The sequence below is a fragment of the Marmota flaviventris genome, chromosome 4 (assembly GCF_047511675.1).
Source record: "Marmota flaviventris isolate mMarFla1 chromosome 4, mMarFla1.hap1, whole genome shotgun sequence".
In the NCBI taxonomy this organism is placed as follows: domain Eukaryota; kingdom Metazoa; phylum Chordata; class Mammalia; order Rodentia; family Sciuridae; genus Marmota; species Marmota flaviventris.
This window is the reverse complement of record NC_092501.1, coordinates 31,036,543-31,057,762: the sequence shown is the minus strand read 5'-3', so window position 1 is coordinate 31,057,762 and position 21,220 is coordinate 31,036,543. Positions and strand designations below refer to the sequence as shown.

Below are 21,220 nucleotides of genomic sequence, written 5' to 3'. Positions count from 1 at the left end.
GGGTGCTTCCCTGCCTTCTTCCCAAGGTTTTTCTGTTCTGAGGAGCTAATGAGATTATGCATAAGGAAACAAGAGTTAAGATGAAGAAACTGAACAAAGATAGAAATTCCTTCAGCAGGAAGCTGTTACCGGGGCAGTGCCCACAAAGCCTTGCCCTCCTGCAGAATCTGCCAGTGCGATGACATCAGAGCCCTTATGCAGGAGGGCTTCTTCCCCCTCACTTCTGGAGATATCACTCTGGAGACATCATAGCCAGGGGCACAGCAGTCTCTCCCCATGGATCCACTGCCAACCACCCACTTGGGTCCCCGGAAGAAGAGACCCAGGCAAACTGGGGCCTCCATGACCTCCACTCCTCATGACATCAGATTTCGAGATTTGGTCCTCTTCATTTTGGAGAAGAAAATGGGTACCACCCGCAGAGCCTTCTTCATGGAGCTGGCCCGCAGGAAGGGGTTCAGGGTTGAAAATGAGCTCAGGTAGGACACCACCAATTCATCTCACCAAATGAGATGATGTATGTCAGTGTGCTTTGATAAACTTAAATTTGGTAGATGAGCAGGGGCTGTGTGAACAGCTTCATGGGAACCCAAGGATCCTGGGTTTTCTTCCACTTATGGAGGAGGATTGTTCCCACTGGGAGAGCAGCAGATAGATCTGAAACCAAAGAACGGACGTGAGTCAATCAGTTAAGGGAAGCGAAATTTGAAACTAGTTGGCACCAAAAGATAAGGTGAAATTTTTAATCTTTCACATATATTATGAGATGAGTTCTCTAGGGATGATAAACAGAAAGCTAATTGGACAGCATTGATTTCAATTTTGACCAAATAGAACAAAATACCAAGTTCACCAAAAAATATCAGCTACTTTGGGGCAGAAAGGGTGGTTTGGTTGCTTGGCTCTTGTCTAAATATCTGGTGGTGCTCAGGGGACCACTCTCTATGATGGGTTAAGGTGGGTTGACTAGCTGGCTCACCACAGCATCCAAATGTGGCCTCAACCATGCTTTTCTGAAGAGTAGTCCAGGTGAGGTTCAGAGAGGGAGGCTGGATAAAGATTCAATGACAGCCGTCGAGGGGTGGCAGACACCCCACTTGTGCAAGGTGATCTAAGCCTGGGCAAGGAGAAAAGAGAAGCAACCATTTGGGCCACCTGGACTGGTTCACCCACTAATCCTTCAACAGCAGGTATCTTGTTGTTTTTCTCACTGGCGTGTAAGTTCTCCACTGGGTCTCAAATAGATGAAGAGAAAACAGAACAAAAATACAGAAGTAAGTGGTATAAGAACCTTGACAGAAATGATATAATATAGTCCCAGGTCAGAACTGCCAAGGACTGGCCACGGGGACAGAGTGGGGATCCAGGCAATTGACCGGCTATGACTGTGCAAGGAAGAGATGGACCACAATGTTTGTTTTTTTTTTTCAGAAAAAATTATAAGAATTCTATGTGAAAAGACATTTTGATTTTAAAAATAGTCTTTGGTATTTGAAAATAAAGCTGTCAAGAATTTCTAGCTGAAGAAGTGTGAGCTTCAAAGTGTTGGGGTGACATATTCCAAAAATCAGTAATCAGCTGTTAAATTTCACAGCTCCATCATTCATTGAATAGTGACTTTTCTTTTTGTTGAAATGTCCAGCTCAGAAATTCCTGAGTTTCCAATGATCTCTCCCATGTCTCTTTTTCTCCCTTTCTTCCTTTGTTTAAAGCCTCTGTAGCCAGCCTCAATTTCATTCTCTAAAATCCTTTCCATGAAGTCCTGAATTTCACCTAATTATTAAGTCTGCCTAATCTTAGAGGCTTACAGAAAGTGTTAGAATGGGGAGGGGAAAGGGTTATAGGTTAAGAGGCTGAAAACAGGAATATATTTTTAAAATTAACAAATTAAAAGTCCTGGTAAACATGGGGCTTCTTTTCACAGCAAAGCAATCTAGCCAGGCTCAGAGAGGAAGGTAAGCACAGCCAGGTGGTCAAAACACCCCTTAGATGGAAAGCTCTCTGTGGTCCAAGCATCCTGCAGAACCTCGCTGCCTTAGCTACAGTGCAGCAATGGATACGTACGAGGTGGCTGAAGCAGGTACTTAAGCAGATGGTGGGCAGCAAGTTTCTTGTGCTGGCAGAAGAACCGAAGAGGCAACTGGGTGCCCCAGATGCCTGTTGCTAGGGACCCAGCCCCACTGTTCTAGTGACAGAGGAAATGGGTGTCTGGGGAGCAAACGGCTTTGTGCATGTGATGGGGCAAAGTTCCCAGGCTGGTGGCTCAGAAGGCACACTAAACACAAATGCACTCTATGGAGCAAAAATAAACCACAGGAAGTGCAAGTCCTCGCTCTCAAACAGAATTTCTGTCTCAGATATATAGACTTTAATTGGAGAAAAGAATAAAAATTACTGTAGGTTGAAATCTCTAGATAAGGAATCTATGGATCTCAAATCCTGGGTCAAATTGGACCCTTCTGGGCCATGTGGGGTGGGACAAGATCCTGTATTTTCTCACTGACCTGGTTTCCTGATAAATGGTCTGTTTGGTGTGATGACCAAATGAGATGATGAATGTCACTGTGCTTTGATAAATTTAAAATTATTTTCTTGTTAATGAGGTGCATTGAGGTGCACAGCAAAACCTTAAGGAGCGGGCTCTCTCTCTCTACACTGTGAACTAGGTCGAATGATAGAAGCAAATCAAACAAAGACAGGAAGGAAACCCATCAAAATGTTGCAAGCGGTTATTTGGGGTGGGGTGGTTGGGGGTAGTAGGGAAAGATTATGGCTGTTTGTATTTTCTGTCTTTTCCAAATCTATTTGCAGTAAGCATATGTTTTAAAAATGGAACTATCAAAGAAATGTGGTTTCTAAAAGAAAAGAGACTTCTCAACAGTGAAGTCTATGCCTTTCTTTCCTAGTGTATAAAATCCAAAGACAAAGGAGCTAAGAAAAAGAAAATGACATGCTCTGAGACAGGCAGCCATTTCCATACTTACTCACACCCTCTTTGGCTTTCAAGAAGATTAAAATTGAGGGGGAAAAAAAACCTGGGCCTGAATACCTATAGTAGAAATGGTGCATCTTAATATATAGAATGTTCCACAGCTATTTCATTATCTCCACCGTGCAAGTATCACAATGGGGTGGGACTTCATTAATATTTAAGTTATACTGCAAAAGACATGCTGTTCAGTGCGCCTCGGGAAGCTGGTTCTTGAAACAAATCAGGGGAGATGTCAAGTACCTGGAGGCATTTTTTGCACACTGGTTAAAAAGATATCGAATTTTATTTCATGAATAGTATCCTAGATTTTAGAGCAATTTCACAGTCACCCACTCTTCTAGTACAGGCTGGGGAAGGATCAGGATCTACTGCTGGCCGTGCTTCTGTTTCCTCCTGGCTTCTAATATGTGGAGCTATTTGAAAACCTTCTTCTGTCATCTGCTCTCCTCTACAAAAACATTGACTAAATTCCCCTCTGTGGCCTGACCCAAATCATTAAGGTGAGGCAGAGAGCTGTGATCAGGAAGGATGGCACTCCCTATTTACACCCACCTAGCGGCTTCACGCTTGCTACACTCCTTTTCTCAAACAGCTAGGAACCTACCAGATGACACCTGTGGGGCTCTCCGTAACTTACCCGCAATGGACAGCAGAATCCTCAATAAAAGCAAGATACAGCATCAGGCCATCATGAGTAAAGGGCTTCTTTATACCCACCCTGTACAGAATTTGTCAGTTTCTAGAGAAATAAAATAGTAGAAGACATGAGTCTTACAAGGAATGAGTTTTCCATCAGTCAGGGGAGTCAGGAATTGTACCTTGTTGTCAGCCAGAATTAAAATCATCATCATCATCATCATCATCATCATCATCATCATCATCATCATCATATCATCATCTACCAGGGTGTTCCAAGTGTTCCAGTGGGTAGAGTGTTTACCTCACATGCACAAGGCCCTGGGTTCAATCCCCAGCACCACAAAAACAAACAAAAAAAAATTCTGTCTACCTAGCTCTGTACTTTTAGCCTTCTTATATTGTTTTGGTTCACTTTTATCTAACGTGGCTGCTTGTACTTACCATGCATTCACTATAACATTTAAAATGTGGCTTCTGCCTCACTCATTGTCCCCAGACTAGTGCCTCCTAATGTAAGGGTCCCGCGAAACATCGGAGAAAGAGACCACCAAGTGACCACTCATGTAATTGGCAGAAGGGGGATTTATTGAACCAGCATGCTGGGGCTCCGTGCCCACTCAAGAAGGGAAAGCAGCCCAGAGCCCCGAGCAGGGGCTGAGCACTGCTTAAGTACACTTTTTGGGGAGGGCGGAGGGCTTTGTATACATCAGAACAAATCATCATGAGGCGCGGGAAAATTGAACAACAACTCCTAAACATGATTAGTTCATTCATTGGCGGGAACAGGTCAGACTGGAGTGATAGGTCATTCCTAAGGAGGGGGTTACATTTAAACTGATTGGTCCAGGCCCTGCAATGCCTACGTGCGACCACACAGAGCCCTTATTAAACAACCAAATAGTCAGGGGAAATATTTACTGGGCAGTTCCAAGCATTGTCTTAACAGCTTCAGAAATTTCAGGTTTTGCAGGTAGCATAGAAACCTAACAATACCTAATCCTTTACATTTTAACTCAGACCTTGCAGCTTAGAAACTTTACAACACCAGATCTTTTACCCTTTAACTTTTACGCTTTAACTTCAATTTCTTTTACCCTTACACTAAGTCCTTGGGAATTACAAGATAGTAAAAATCCATGTTTTTCCACCTGGACGGTGGCAGAGACTCACCTTGACCAAGCTCTATCATGGCTTCTAGCAGTTCAAGGCCACATCCCAGGGGTGGTCCCACTTTAAAGTGCCAGCAATGAGAAAGCTCTTGGATGCTCTTCTAGCCCACACCCTGCACAGGCACACACACCCTGCAGAAGTGTCCTTGAGCCCTCTCTTAGACAATTGCTGTAGAAAGCTGCATTTATCATCCCTTTCTTTGCCTCTTTGAGATTGGAATCTTCAGCCACTCAGAACTAGATTCAATCCCTTTGAAATGCAACATCAACATCAAGGAGATTAAACTCTCAATCCCAATTGCAGGAGGGTGAGGGTCTCCTACATGGAACCCTTACTTTAACTTGCCCCACAGAGTTTCTTCTCCTCTAGATAAGCTACAGTTAATGAACTCCTTACTTACCCACTCATGTCTGCTTGTTTTCTATTTCCAGAACCTGACAAAAACTGTAGCATGGGTACTAACAGAACCTTTGCTGGTGATGATGTGATGTTTTATCTTGTTATGCTCTAATTTGGGACCCCCCAAAAGACCAGAGACCAAGATCAATGTAAGCAGTGATAGACCCAGCCTGATTTTCTCTTAAAATTAGGAGCCATCTCGCCACAAAGCCATGAAAAGATAATTTCGGTTTTTAGTATAAATTACTGCAAATTCTGAACCTGCTTGGATGCCTGCCCATGCCTTGAACTCACCCATGCCTGGCTCTCTGACCAGATAGCAGCCCTCTCTGAAACTTTAGTGATGCCTCATCAATTTTGGCCTTCCCTGGCCAGATAACGACCCTTTCTGAGGCTCTAATTGTTACCACTGTTGACCGGTGACAAGTCCTTGCTTCCCCAATGTTGAAGAATAACACCAGAGAAGCACGCCAAGGCAAGCTCAGAGTGGAAAGTAGAGGCTTTATTAAAGGACAGCAGAAAAGACTTCTCCCAAGGAAGAAGGGGACCCAAGAGATGGAATCAGTGGAAGTGCGGTTGTTTTCCCTTTTTATCTGGTTCCCCCTCCCCTTCCTGTCACATTCCTGTCCTTTGTTCTGTTAAGGGTGGGGCACAGGTGGGCCAAAGGAGTAATATGGGCAGGAAGGAATATGAGTCAGCATCTTCAAGTTTGCTGGGAGCTGTTTTATTAATACTTCTTTGGGATGGGCTCTGGGCCTTGGGGACATTAACATTCCATGAGTTGTCCTGCATTTAGGGACTTCGTTAACATTCCAAGAGTTGTTCTGCTTTCCCCCCCCCCCCGCCCCCCCGAATTCATTCTCAACATGGCCTCCATTTTGGATCTTACTCAATATTAGACCCGATTTACCTAACTACACTGACTTCCTAACTTTAAATATGGCTTCATAATGACCTTCATAAATTCTGATGTCGGAGCCAGCAAAAATATAAACTACCATTTGTGTTACGTTCCTCAGAGTTTTGTCATCTGTAACCCCCCTTGTGTAACTTTCTGGGCTGTAAAGCTGCAAGAAAGCTGCGGCTGCTGTCTTGTTCCCATGGTTTTTGCTGGGAGAGGCAGCCCAGCCGGTCGAAATAATAAGCTTGCTTTAATTTGATTTTAATTGGAATCAGTGGTCTTTTCTTGCGTCCTGGTCAAACAGCAGCAAAGAGGTGTTTATTGCGAGCTAGCTCAGTCCTCCGCACACACAGCAACTGGTGACGCTGAGAGGCCCCCGAGCCCAGGGTTTGCAGCAGTTTTATACACTCTTTGGGGAAGGCAAGGACCCTACATACTTCATAGCATCTCTTAGCAAATCATCACACACTGCAGGAAAATCAAACAACAACTCTTAACATTGATTAGCACATTCACTGGAGGGAACAAGTTGGGTAGGGGTGATTGGTTACTACAAGAGGGGGATTCATTTGAACTGATTGGTTTAAGCCAAGAGGGGTGTTCATGCTGAATTACATGGTTTCCCAACACGTTATCAACCACCATAAACTACTGGGAGGGTCATCTGGCATCCCAGGTATTTCCCTGTCTCATGCTGATTGGTGGCTGCTAGGGGGTTGCTATGGGTCCCCACCTAGCCTGACTGAGTCAGGGACACCTGGTACTGCAGATCTCTCCTGTTATTTGTAGATAAACAACTTAGCAGGGTGGGAATGTGCCTAGGAGTGCTCTGTGGGTCTTTCCAAGGACAAAGGTCATGTCCCTTCCTTAGACAGGCTTTGCTCTGAGGTAGAGGCTGGTTTTTCACCTTACCCCTACATTTCTCTGCTACCAAGACCTTAGAAGACAGACTTGCTAGCTGGAGTGTGGGGGAGATGTGTGAGGGAGTCATTGTTGGAAGTCCTGGGTCTTTATCTCATCTAGCTATGCCTCCCTGCCTCCATGAGGCCACCAGGTAGACCTCTTCCACGGAATCTAGACATTTCTTTTCTTTCTTTCTTTTTTTATTTTTATTTTTTTACACATAATAGTCTTCAAGAAATATTTGCTCTGAGAATAATTTACCCAGTGAACATGAAACAGCCCGAAAAGCTTGTGTTTACCAAGAGCAATTTTTGTAATTAAAAACATTTTCCCCTACAATTATTAGGTTGCTAATAATTTTTCTTATTAGCAACCTAATACTTTTTATAAATTCAAGAGCAAAGAATGTAATTTTACCCTTGCTTGTTCAAATTACTTGTATTTCAAAATTCATAGACTTTAATGAAAAATGTCATACTCCCATTTAAGGTGGGCCAAAAGATCAGAGCGAGACCCTCTCAATCATAAGGAGAGCAAGGTTAGAAATAGAAATCTGTCTTTACTGGTGCTCATAAGAGCCAGGGGTCAGACCAAACTAAACTGATTTTATTTATTTATTTTCATATTTAAGGATCCTGAAACAACTCAGAAACTGGCAGGAGGCTTTTAAAGCCCTCAATGGCTCAGTTTAACTGTAAATGTCTAAAGTCGTTGTTTACAAAATAAGTCCTACAGCAGATGGGAAGAATCAAGAATGACCTTCCCCATGAAACAGAGCAGTTATAAAGACAATAATAAAAGCAGGTGACCATCCATGAGGGCTGAGAGAGCCTGGATGGGCTGGAGGGTCTGTCTCCAAGGAAGGCACGGCTGCCTCTTTGATCATGAAGGACACTTCTAATTATAGGGAAAGAGACAGGACCAGCTAGGAAAGAGAGGCTGAAAGACCAGGGAAACTGGTATCTGAGAGAAAAATTCAGAACTAAGATTTATGAGCTAATTCCATGATCCGGGGCTTTGGAGCACATGAAGGCCTCATGCACAATTCTTGTAATAGATTTTGAATTTTCATGTAAAATTATATTCCTGACGTTTTTAGCTGATCCATAATAATTGTACTTCTCTATAGGGAACAGTATAATAACTCCATACCTGTACACAATGTGTAATGATTAAATTAGGTAATTATCATTTCCATGTCCTTGAGCTCCTCTCCTCTAGTTCTCCATGGAGTATCTGACAAGTTATTGTGAACTATCCTCCCAATAGGATAGAAGCTGGTGCCATGCTCTTGGACCCCCAGAACTGTGAGTTAAGTAAACCTCTTTTCTTTACAAATTACCCAGCCTCAGGTGTTTTGTTATGAAAATGGAAAACAGACAAACACAACAGGATGGCTAGAAGACTAGGCTAAGTTGCCACAACTGACCCAATCACTTTCACATGACTAAGCAGGAATTCAGACTTCTGTCTCAGAATAAAAAAATTTTTAAAACTGGGTATGTGGCTCAGTGATAAATTGCCCCAGGTTCAACTCCTCGTGCAATACATCAATACAAAACAAAACTTCTTTCTTTACAGGAAGCTCTGATGTCCCAGAGTGAGTGGTCCTGGTGACCCAGTTTGAAAAGTCACACAGTTACCTCCCCTAAACCTTATTGATCGAAGCAGTCGCCAACACTCTCAGGGAAAATCCTTCCTGCGTCTCCATGAGAGCAACCATATCTTAAAACCAATAATAATATCCATAAAAGCCATGATCGGTTATGCATAATTGAGTAATATAGGTATAAATAAACACATAAGCATTTTAAATATTCAACTGTGTACACCCTAAAATTACCTCAGTGCCTGCAGAGAAAGGAGTTAGAAAATATCACTGTGATTGAGCCCAAGGGTCAGTGTGGAGACTGGGGCAGTTGAGAGAGCTGGTGACTGCTTCACAGGACACAGTGGAGGTGATAGTGTGCGACTTCTTAAGCTGAGTTGTAAAAGGGTTCCTACCTGGAACACTCATCCTGAGATGCCAGAGCCCTGTGTAAAGAAGTTTGAGTTCCTGCTGAAATAGCCGTGTGACCGTGCTTGGGTCCATAGTGGCAACAGGCTTGCCTTCTAGCCATCTTTGCTGTGTTGGTTTGTTTTTCATTGCGATAACAAAATGCCCAAAGCTGAGTAATTTGTTAAGGTCCCATGAAATCACATTAATTCCTTCAGGGGACAGGGCTCTAGTGACTTAATCACCTCCCACTAGGTCCCACTCTTAAAGGTTCCTTCACCTCCCACATTGTCACACTCGGAGCAAGATTCTAACACATGAACCCTTGGGAGACAGACTCAACCATATCTAAACCACAGCTCTTGTCAAGTGAAACCATGTGGAACGTCAGCACCATCGAGCAACAGATGCCTGCCAGAAGTCCTGACGCAAACTTGAGAGATGCAGTGAAATTGTTGCTTTTCTAACCATTACATTTGGGGATCATTGAATATACAGTGAGAGAAAACTAGACTGGCTGTATCAGAATCACCCGTGGAGCTTGTCAAAATGCATATCAGCAGGTCCCAGATGAGGTTTAGGGAATTTAAATTCTGGTCATGGGGCCCAGGAATCTGAATTTTACCCTAGCTCCCAGGGGGTGTCTAGTAGACATTAGGGTTTGAGAGACATTCCTTTAGAGCTATTGATTACCTCATGTGTTTATTTATTCTATCTACTGACCATGACTCCGAGTCTGGTCCTTGTCCTGCACTGAGCCTTAGGCTCGGTTATAACTCATGGAGGAAGCCACTCCCCTACCTTCAGGGATGTCAAGGACCAAGCCAGGCACGTGACAGCTATCACTAGCTGGAAGAGGTGACCCTGAATCTTTGGCCCTGTACAAAGCAGAGGAACACATCCCAGGTCAGAACTGCTATAATTGGTTCAAGGTCACCCAAACTTAGTTCAAGACATTAGCAATTAATGGGTCATGACTAAGAAATTAGGTGAGAATTGAGTTCACTGCATCTCAGAGCCATCTCAGAGGCACCTTGGGGTCTTTGGGAGAGGTTGAGGGCAGCTGCCTGAGGGTCCGACCAAAGTTCTGTCATTTTTCAGGCCTCCAGGGGCCTGGCAGCAACTACCTCAGTCTTATCCTGAATTTATATGCCTTTTAAAATGACATCCATGTATATATTTCCCCGTAAGCAAAAAAGTGATGGTAGATAGTTCATGATGGAAATTGCAAAGTATAGAAAAGTATGTCAAAGAAACAAAACCTCCGTCAGGGTCTAACCACAGTCTCAAAATGTTAAGAGGTTGCCGAGGTCAGGCACACCTGCGCGTGTCCTGGCCTCACATAACCTCTCCAGGCTTAATGTGACATCTTCTCATCTGAACCGACATAGTCCACCTCACACGGCTTGTGTGAGGGTTAAGTAAGGATGTGTGTGGGTGTGTGCATGTGTGCGCACGTGCAGTTGTTATCATTTCTGCCAATAGTTTGGAGTATTTCTTTCCAGCTTTTTTCGTACATATCAGTATTTATTGCTCATTGTTTGATAGCAGCTGCCCCCTCCCCTACATCCGGGCATTCCAAATGTCCCTGGCAGAGGCAGGACTATGTCCAGAGGACTCAGGTGAAGAGACAGAGTGAAGCTGGACTGGGAGAGTGGATGGTAAGGAGGGTATTGTTTGGAAAATGAGGCCCAGAGCTCCTCCTCTGCACACTCTGAGACTTAGGCAAAACCCAGAGCCCAGAGCGCCTGGCAACCTCCCTATAGATCCTCCATCTTGGTGTGTAGCTATGGCAACTGTCTTTCAGATTCTCTGGGACAGTTCTACATGGCCAGCTGTCTAATTGTGGTCCAGACAGAGGCAGCAATGGGGCAATTGCATCTAAAAGTGAAATATAAGAAGTGTTATTCCACTGACATTTCTGCCTTTCGGAGGAAACCAGTCTTCTTATTATGACAACAGCCTTTCTGATATTATTCCTTCTGCAAAAGGGAGGGAAGAGAGCAGCTCCCACCACTGCCCTGGATCGAGTGCAGCTCACAGATGGGCAGCCACAGATGGGCAGCTCACAGGCTTTGGATTAAAGCAGATTTAGGAGCAAATCCCTGCTCCACCAATTACTGGCAGGGTGAAATTTTCAATGTGTCCAAGGTTTTTCCTCTTCTCATTTTCAAACGGGGATGGTAATGCCTGTCTCATAGCTGTGTTCATAATTAAGTGAGGAACATATGAAATATGCCAACCGCAGTATCTGACACAAAATAATTCTCCAATATTAATGATATTTTCAATTTTGGAGATCACAGAGTAGAAAGGAACCCAAGTGTCAGCAAAAAGACAAACAGATGCAGGAACATGGCATAAGAAGTTATCAGTAGAACACAGTCGAGGGGACATGTCTCCTGGTAGCTGTTAAGAGAGGGCTCAGGACCAGAAGTAACCAGTGCCCAGTCAGAGGTGGACCTAGGAACATGATGACAACCCTGATCACACACTGTAGCCCAGATCCACGTGGCCTTGTAGAGAGGGCCGGCCAAACTAAGGAGGGCAAGAAGATGGGCAACAAAGGCTGGGCCAGAACAGAGACTATCACCGAAATTCATATTTCATTAATTATTTGTGGTAAAGGACTGTTTTAGACCAATGTTTTCATTTTTAAAAAAATACTGTAGCAATGTCAAATTACTATCAAAGTTTCTAATTGCCAACTTAAAATTTTGCTCTTGTTGAGAACCAGTTTCAACTCTGTGTAACACTGGCTTAAGAGGTCTTGTTTGCCTTTTTTTTTTTTTTTTTGTATGTGTGTGTGTGTGTGTGTGTGCTTATGATTGTTGTTTTTGATTCGTTTTGTTTGCTAGTTGCATAATGAGTGGGAATTGGAATTTTAAAATCAGTCTTTCTTCATAATGATGTAGAGCCCATTACCCACACATTTGCTTATAAGAAGCGAACGTGGTTCTCATCTAATGGCATGAGCTTGGACATGGCCACACTGTCCAGGAAATCCCAGGAGGACAGCGGGGTTGATGGTAAGAGAGATGGTGAGGCTCTGAATTTTGGAGACTTCGTCTCAGCACACCTTTCTCCCTGAGTTTAGGGAAAACCCTATCAGAAGAATAAATATTCATATCTATTACAATAATATTATAATAAATAAGAATATGTAATAGATATTATATTAACATAATAAATATTCATATCTATTACAATATATTATAATCAATAAGAATATGTAATAGATATTATATTAACATAATAATAATAAAAATGCTTTTCTCTAAAGGGCAGAAATAGAGATATACTAACTGTTGTAGGGACAAATGAGGCAAGGCACCAAAGATAGCAGGAAACAGTTTTATTTGGCTGCAGCCAGGTTCAGAGGGCAGAGCTTTTGCTGTAATCAATTAATCTCCTGAACCCCGAGTTCAGGGAGTTTCAGAGTTTTATACCCAGCATGTAAGGGGAGGGGTTCAGAAGTTCACAGTCTGCAGAAGTTCACATAAAAGCAGCTTTTTCTTTCACTGTTCTAGGCAAGTTAACTCTTCAAGGACAACACCTGAGAAAGGGAGAGCTTCTTCTCTTCTTTCTAGCCTCCCCCTGCCAGCTGTTACCATGGGCCCATTTGTAACTTATCTGAAAAATGTAGACATCTCTGTGAAGCCCAGCTCAAGGCCAGAGGCCTTGTTTGCACAGTTCTACAAAGTACTATACTGGATACGTTTGTGAAAAACTAGTAAGGGGGTGTCCAGCACCTGGAGTAATAAGGGTGACATGAAAAATAGGAGGTTTATAGACAATGGACTCTTTTGCTGACAGTCCTAAAATCAGCCATGGTGAAGAGGGCTTTTCTGTGGAGAAAGGGGGTGCCACTTCAGTTCTACCCACTAAGCAGCTCCCCAAGCATCCCCCACTCATCACTCTCCCTTCCAGATCAGTGTGTGTACCAGATCCGTCCTTTAAAAATGACACCACGGTGCTGATGCTCTGCTCACAAAAGCCTTTATGGCTTCATAAGACCCTGTGTAAAGTCATGCCCCCTCTATCAGCCACTTCTACAACTATTTCCCAACCTAGCCTCTCCACTCCAGGCCAGGCCATTTCTTCTGAGCCCCTCTGACTTCTCGACCCTTTTTCTTCCAGGAGAAGCCAAAGCTCTGCCTTCTGGCTGCCTTATTCCCTCTCATCCATTAGGACCAGACACAAGTCCACCTCTTCTGCAAAGCCATCTGCTTCCCCAGCTCCCTCCGAGCTCTCCCTTCTCTAACCCCACTTGCAGATCTTGTCCCTGCCTCGGGTCTCCTCACAGACTGCATCACTATCCATCCTTCATGTGAGACACTGATACCAGAAACTTCCCTGTTCCTCTTTCATGCCCTTTGTCCCACCACCACCACAAGGAATCTAAGACTGTGCATGTAACCACAAACCCCAAATACCCAATGGACTAAAGAGTCAGTCAAATAGAAGGAGAAGGAGAAGAGAGAGTCCAGGAGGAGCAGCAGGAAAAGGAAGAGAAAATAATTCTGTTTTTCTCTTGAATGCCTGGTTTGCCTTCACCATTTCCCAGATTTATAGACAATTTGAAAGGAAAGGGCCTTAAAAATCATAGGGCCCAATGATATGATGCTAACTATGAAGACTTGTTGAAAACTAGACACAACTGCCCTAAGTCAATCAAAAAGTATACCATTTAAGAGCTGTGTGACCTTCGAGATGTCATTTAACATCATTGTTCTTCAGTTTTCTGTCTTTGAAGTGTGAATAATATAATAATTACTTGTGGAGATATGTGAATATTAAATGAATGTATGTAAAGCACCTGGACAGAGTCTGAACCACGGGAAATGTCCAGTCATTGTTAGGGAAGAGAGCCCTGCCTAGATGACATCACAAGAGTGTGCTTCAAGACATACAAAGCAAAATTCCCCCAGAGTTGGTCACAAACTATTAATGATTTGTGAAAGCAATCCATGGGGATGTTGCTGTGGCTTGAATGTTTGGGTTCTCCAAAAATTTGTATTTTAATCCCCCAAGGTGATGATATGAGGTAGGACTTTTGGAAAGTGATTAGATCATGAAGGTTGTTCCACCAGTCAAGGGGATTAATGCCCTGAGAGGCTCCAGAAAGCTGTCTTCCCCCTTTGACCATAAGAAGATACCTGTCAGGTGCCATTTATAAGGAATGGTCCCTCACAAGATACCAAATAAGCCAGCACCTTGATCCTGGACTTCCCAGCTCCAAAACTATGAGCAATACATTTCTGTTGTTTATAAACTTAAGGTATTTTGTCATAGCAGCTCAAGTGGACTAAGTCAGGTAAGCATACCTACATCTGTGTCTATTTCTACTTGAATTTTGGGTTATGATATAAAATGTATTTATAACTGTGGGTCACTGTTAAACAAGTTGGAAAGCCACTATATTAAAATGTTCTACAAATAAAGTGAAATGGCACACCAAACCACATATAGAGTGCAAGATGTCACCTTAAGAAAAATTTCATCTTCCATCTTCCCTGGACCTTGGTTTTCCATTGACACCACAGTCTTGCTAATATTGCCTTAATTTTTCTTGCATCTGACATGTGACACATATCCCCTGGTTGCTTCACTAATTAAAATAGAGAGGATTGCCTTGCACAGAGGACCGAATTCCTTGGGCCTAGGGTCTGGTCTAGTGGGCGTCTTTCTCCATCAGATGGAACGTGTAGAAACCTCAAGGACAGAGGAGAGCTTCTGACTTTGAAAACTACTTAAGCCAATAACTTTCTCTTGCATTTTCCAGTGATTCTGTCACCCACATTGTAGCAGAGAACAATTCGGGTTCCGATGTCCTGGAGTGGCTTCAGATACAGAACATCAAAGCCAGCTCGCAGCTGGAGCTGCTGGACATCTCCTGGCTGATAGAGTGCATGGGGGCAGGGAGACCAGTGGAGACAACAGGGAAACACCAGCTTGTTGTGAGTGTCCTGGTTGTGATTGTCATTGCTCTTTGCTTGGCAGACAAACAACATGGGCTTTAGAATCAATGGATCTGGGTTAAATCCTAGTTCCTGGTTTACTTCCTATGTGACCTTAGTTTTGCTGGGCTTCGGTTTTCTCCTTTGTGATACAACATTAATGCCACCTAATGACACAGCACAAAGATGAGAATAACATGCACGGACAGCCCTTCCAGGGCCTGATAGCAAGTACAGGCACTGAGTACATGGAGGCTATTTTTATGAACACATTTATACACAAATATTTCAAAAATATGTAAGCCTGGATATTCTGGGAGCCAGAAAAATAAAGGGTTCCTTTTTTTTTTTTCCTTATTGAGATCATTAAGGAAGAAAAGTCAAGTTTAGCTCTCAATGCCAAAATCTTGAGCATTAGTGCCATAACTTGGGGGAAGAGGGCTTGGACCATAACAACGTAAGTTCACAGAAAAGGAAAATGATAATTCATTGGAGATCCTTTTTCATGTATTTTTTTTCCAGATTTCCAAAAAATACATGTTAAGGATAGCAGATTTAAACATTAGAGATGTATGTAACATGGAATTTGAGGCTCCTATAATTCTATCCATCAAACTGCCTTCAATTTGTTTCCTCCTATATACCTGGCTATTAATTGTTGCTTAACATGGACGCTTATGCATTTGTTCAGGTGAGAAGAGACAGCCCAGACCACTCCAACTCAGACCCTCAGAGGATCCCACCGCCTGCTGTGCAAACAATCTCTCAGTATTCATGTCAGAGAAGAACAACTTTAAACAACTGCAATAGAGTATTCACGGTAAGAGGGTTTGCCAATGAAGGGCTTGCGGTACGGTACCTTTCTGTGGGTCTCCAAGTTAAATTATGGGAGTTGTTTTTGAAATCTGAAAAAGGTTTCTACACACACACACACACACACACACTCACACACACCCATCCCTCTAGCCTGATCTCTGGTTCTTCATCTGTCTCCTTTCTTGGAAAAATACATTTGGATAATATTATGTAGAGATTCCTATTTATTGAGAGTTGTCATTAATAGAAACAATACTTGCAAAAAGAGATATTCTGAAAAATGAAGTACTGTAATCAGTGCAAAACAGAGTAAAAGCAAATTACCCAGCAACAGTGCATCCATAGCCTTTGCTAGAAGCCAAAAGACTGAGTCCACAGACCTGATTCCAGCTGGATGTCAACTAGCCTGGGCAAGTCCGTTACCCTAAGCCTCACCTTCCTCATCCTGACAATGAGAACTCAGCTGGATCATCTCTGAAGCCCTGCCCCGCCCTGAAGTGTTTCAAATGACCCTAGCAAGCCCACAACTGCTAGCCTAGTGGTCAATGGTCACCTGAATAAAACATGCCATACGATATCAAACACACAGTTGCTCATTTCTAGACTTCCAGTCCCATATCTGCCAGGAAGACCAGGACATTGCAGCTCCTGGGCCCTCTCAGCGTGATGTCACACACAGCAGGTGCTTCCTCTTCTCCTAGCAGTGCAAACATGCCCCACCTTAGCTAACCCTGGAGGGGCGGTCAGTGTGACCAATAAGTGCACCCACTTACTTATCAAGCCTATGTTAAGTGCCAGCTGTGTTCTGTGTACACACTAAGAGACAAATGCCCAGTGGTCACAGCAGAACGCTTGCCACAGGCTGTGGGAAAGAGGCAAGAATCATGCCAAGTCATGGCCAGTGGGATGTGGTGAGCTGAATCTTTCCTGAACACCTAACTGCAGCAAACTCAGTTTCCTCACTATGCACGCGACACCCGTCTTTTCTGTTCAACTCCATGCGATCCCACGGGGGGCGGGGGGAGGGATACAAAGGTACTGGAGGCCTGCTCCCCACCGTGGAGGAATGCCATCAGATGGCATTCTACTATGTAAAGGAGAGACAACCAGAGGCATTTGCAAGGGAACACTGGCTCGGGGCTCAGAAACAGAACTTTTGTTTATCTGGTTTTATTCTTCAGGATGCTTTTGACGTCTTAGCTGAAAATTATGAGTTTAGAGAAAATGAAAGCTGTTCTGTGGTATTTATGAGAGCCGCTTCTGTACTGAAATCTCTGCCATTCACCATCATCAGCATGAGGGACCTCGAGGGAATTCCCTGCCTGGAGGGCAAGGCGAAGAGCATCATAGAGGTAAGGGTGAAGGGAAGTTTGTCCCAGCTCTTAAGAGGTAAGGGTTGATCCATTCATCCATTGAAGGGCATCTAAATCAATGGATGTGTAACTGATGTGATTCTGCAATCTGTATATGGGGTAAAAATGGGAGCTCATAACCCACTTGAATCAAATTGTGAAATATGATATATCAAGAACTATGTAATGTTTTGAACAGCCAACAATAAAAAATTAAAAAAAAAAAAAAAGAGGTAAGGGTTGAGATGGAGACAGAGAGGATTGTGAACATCCTAACTACATAACTGAAAGGAAAATCTGCCATCTCTCTCCATCTCAACGTGTATCTATTCATGTATTTATATAGGAAAAAAGATAGATGCATACACATGTATGATTTGTATCCAAGATAATCACAGTGGGAGCTATCTGGGGCCAGCTTGGGGAAAAAGAAGAGCTCCCCCATATTGTTATTACTTGCAGTGAAAGACTCAAGGGAACGGAAAGCTCACCAGCAGGAGATTGGTCTGACTCCGACAGGCTGTGCGGACAGCTCAGTTCCACTCAGGGTTGGTCCCCTCCACAACAGTGATTGACATGACATGTGGAGACCCTGATTCTACAGGTCTACCTGTGTGTTCTAGAAAGACAGCTACTGTTTCTGTATTTAGCAATGTGTAAGGTTCCTCGGGAAGGCAAGTGGGTGACCCAGGGGTAGCTTCAGTGTAGTCAAGTACATTCATTATTCAAGGAAAATATCCCAAGTTTACTTAGAGGCGGGGATGCCAAGGGCATTGTATGGGCTTGAACAAGGACTGGCTTTTTTCAGTGGGTCCTAAATTAACCTGCACAATAGAAAAGTTCTCTTATTTTAGCAAGTCGATAGCCATTAAAAAGAAAATCATCACAAATCTGTGGACATACGTTTGTCAATAAACATTTTGGTTTGGGTTCTGTAGATCTGAACCTAGTACTTCTGTATCCTTGTCCTTGAGAATCATAAAGAGGTCTTTGGATACATGATGAGCTAGGATTTTGGATTATAGGAAAATCCTTGTTTTCTCTAGATTAGCAGGGAAACATTCTACAGCAATGGGTGTGCATGTCATGAGGAATCAAGCCACTCGATCTGTAAATGTGAGAGTCTCAGATTGTGATCATCCAATGTCACAAATTTAAAATACTTTTTCAATTGTCCATAGGAAATCATTGAGGATGGAGAAAGTTCTGAAGTTAAAGCTGTCTTAAATGATGAACGATATAAATCCTTCAAAGTAAGTGATGTTACATGTTTATTGAAAGTGGTTTTACAATTAATCTTCTTGCTTATTCTGGCTGTGTTTTTTTTTTTTTTAACAGCATGCAAAATATCACATTTATTTTCTACTGAGCATTCTTCTATTTTTCACACAAAACCAAATCTCAATTTTTTTTTAACAAATGTTTAAGGTTAAAATCCACTGTGTTCCCAAAGAACATAAATAAGAACAATTTCCTTCAATGGGAGTTCATAACCCACTGGCTGGTTTTATTAGTCAGTTCAGGCTGCCAAAATAAAATGCCATCGATTGGGTAGCTTAAAAAATAGAAATGTATTTTCTCCCAGTTCTGGATTCTGAATGTTCTAAATCAAAGCACCAGCATGGCCAGGTTCTGTTGAGGGCTCTCTTTCTAGCTTTCCCATGGCTGCCTTCTTGCTGTGTATTCTCATGGCTGAGAAAGAGGTGAGCAAACTCTTTGGAGTCTTATAAGAGCACAAATCCCATCATGAGGGCCCAGCCTCATGACCTCATGTAAGCTTAATTACCTCCAAAATGCCCATGTCCAAACTCCATGATGGTGGGATTAGGGCTTCAGCGTATGAATTTGAGTGAGGGTGGTGATTTTGCCCTTAGCAGATTTCTAAGAAGAAGATGCCTAAATAAATATGGGTGTTCCAGCATATCACCGTGTGATGGTGATATGCCAATTACCTTTCCTTCCATGAATCTCTCACTTGTGGCTACAAATGTCATAAGGACACAAAGACCAAGCAGACAGAACAAACTGCTCTTGCAGAGCACAGCTGTGTCTGAAAAGCTCCTTGCTGCATCCTCATTTACTCTGTAGCAGGGCTTACCTCTAATCTGCCCTAAAGTTGCAGGTAGACTGACTTCAGCCAGTTCCTTCTGTTCAGAAATGGTGCACAGGCCTAAATTGTGGCCGTGAGCAGGAGCCCAGGTCTGGAGTACAGATAGATCAGGGTTTAATCTGGGTTCTACCTCTTAGCACCTGTGTGATGAGGAGAATTTATATAACCTCCGTGAGTATCCCTCTTTCAAATGTGGAGGTAGATGTGCAGAGCAGCATTGCCTGCATGAGACTCTCAGTAAAAGTGGGTGCTCCGTAGGGGTATTTTCTCACTAACAGCACAGACAATCTGTCTGATTATGTGCAAACCAGGCCTGCCTCTCAATGCTCAGCTGGAACAAAAATCCACTAAAAAATTACCATCACCTGCCTGGTTGGAATATTCCATAGACACTGGGTAGCAGTTCTGATCCGTTACCTGAGATCTTGAAAAGTACCACTTCATTGTCATAGTGATTATTTTAGAAACTAATGGCATGGCTTTCTCTCCCTTTTAGCTCTTCACTTCTGTTTTTGGAGTGGGATTGAAGACATCTGAGAAATGGTTCAGAATGGGTTTCAGAACTCTGAGCAAAATAAGATCGGACAAAAGCCTGAAATTTACACACATGCAGAAAGCAGGTAATGATCTCTCTTAAACCTCAGGGTTTTCCGGGATGGTCAGGTTTGGTAGAGATCGTAGTCAGTTGCACTTTGATGACCGTGTGGGTGAGCCAGAACACTTTTTGGTATCTGTTGATGTTTGAAACCAAGTCTTGGCTTCAGCACCATCCAACTGCGTGATCTCAAACAAGTTAGTTAAAACCTTCAGGCCTTGGTTACCTCACTGATGAAAGGGAGGCAAGGTTGACAGTTAACAGGGAAATGCAAGCAAAGTCCTGCACCGAGTGCTGGCACCAAGCAGAGGCACTCTTCCTGTGGCTGCTGTCATTTCTTCATCAGATATCGACCTGGTTCTCAAGGACTCCCTTAACACTGGGGTCCTGGCTCTCCCTGGGTAAGAGACATGGGTGTGGCGTTAAGGACAGAGGATGTCAACACATAGGATTGGAGAGAAAGGAATACTTAGAAACTAGAGTCATTGCCACAGTGTGGTTCACAACTGTGGATCTGCCTTACAAACTAGAAAACAGAAGGCAAATGGTGGAAATCCAGAAAAGGGGTTGATCTCCCCAACCAGGACCCGTTACCTGAGAATAGAAGACATGAGCTCTGTAACCATCACCTCCAAGCCTGGCAGGGCCTCCCAGGGCTCAAGGTGTCTTGGCTGCTTCCATGTATGGAAGGTTCTGGTGTATTTTTCAAAAATGAAAAAATGTCAATTCAGGGTCAAAAATGTGTTGTGTGCTTTAAATGTGTATTTTTAATATAAAATTCCATATAGAAATACCATGCAATATTAATAGAAATACAATATAATCGTGGTTCTAAAGGTAGCCACAGTCACAGTCCCCAGCACTATGGCCTCTGGAGTTACGGAAAGTGATGACATTATCAACATTTTACTGATATAATAGTAAGGGACCAGAGGATACCAAGGAAAAAAGAAAGCAAACAGCTATCTTCTGCTTAAACAATGACAACAAAGAATAAAACTAGAAGCAATGATCAAGGAAGCAAATCAAACCTTGGTGGGTCCCAAGAACATCCCAACTCATCTTTTGTAAATGTGCTAATTCCTCAAAGATTGCTAACAAGCATTATATAATGTCACATAGGCGATAAAAGAATCTAAGAAAAAAAGACCCAGTATTTATATTCTGGGCTCCAGAAAGTACACATTTAAAAGGTCTGATTTATATCAGCTCTAGAGATGTCATTAAAATTAAATTTACGTAAGTATTAATCATAAGTGGCAAGTTGATGGTTTGGAATAACAGTAAGGACCCTCAATGCTTAAAATCACCTAGATGGAACCCCTGTGAAAGGATATCAAGTGCCAGTAAGATCTAAGGATCTTCCAATTCCTTAGGTTTGTAAACT

General features: G+C 43.0%; 1 protein-coding gene across 2 annotated transcripts in view; it reads left to right on the top strand.

Moving 5' to 3' along the window:
• The first annotated feature begins 242 nt into the window (after positions 1-242).
• Dntt (DNA nucleotidylexotransferase) overlaps positions 243-21,220 on the top strand; it is a 37,153-nt gene continuing 16,175 nt past the window's right edge. For both annotated transcript variants that reach the window (XM_027930217.2, XM_027930216.2), the window contains exons 1-6: positions 243-479; positions 14,786-14,960; positions 15,652-15,780; positions 16,958-17,128; positions 18,310-18,381; positions 19,735-19,858. In XM_027930217.2, coding sequence (XP_027786018.2) covers positions 277-479; positions 14,786-14,960; positions 15,652-15,780; positions 16,958-17,128; positions 18,310-18,381; positions 19,735-19,858 — 874 coding nt within the window. In that variant the 5' untranslated portion in view covers positions 243-276. The remainder of the gene's footprint in view (positions 480-14,785; positions 14,961-15,651; positions 15,781-16,957; positions 17,129-18,309; positions 18,382-19,734; positions 19,859-21,220) is intronic.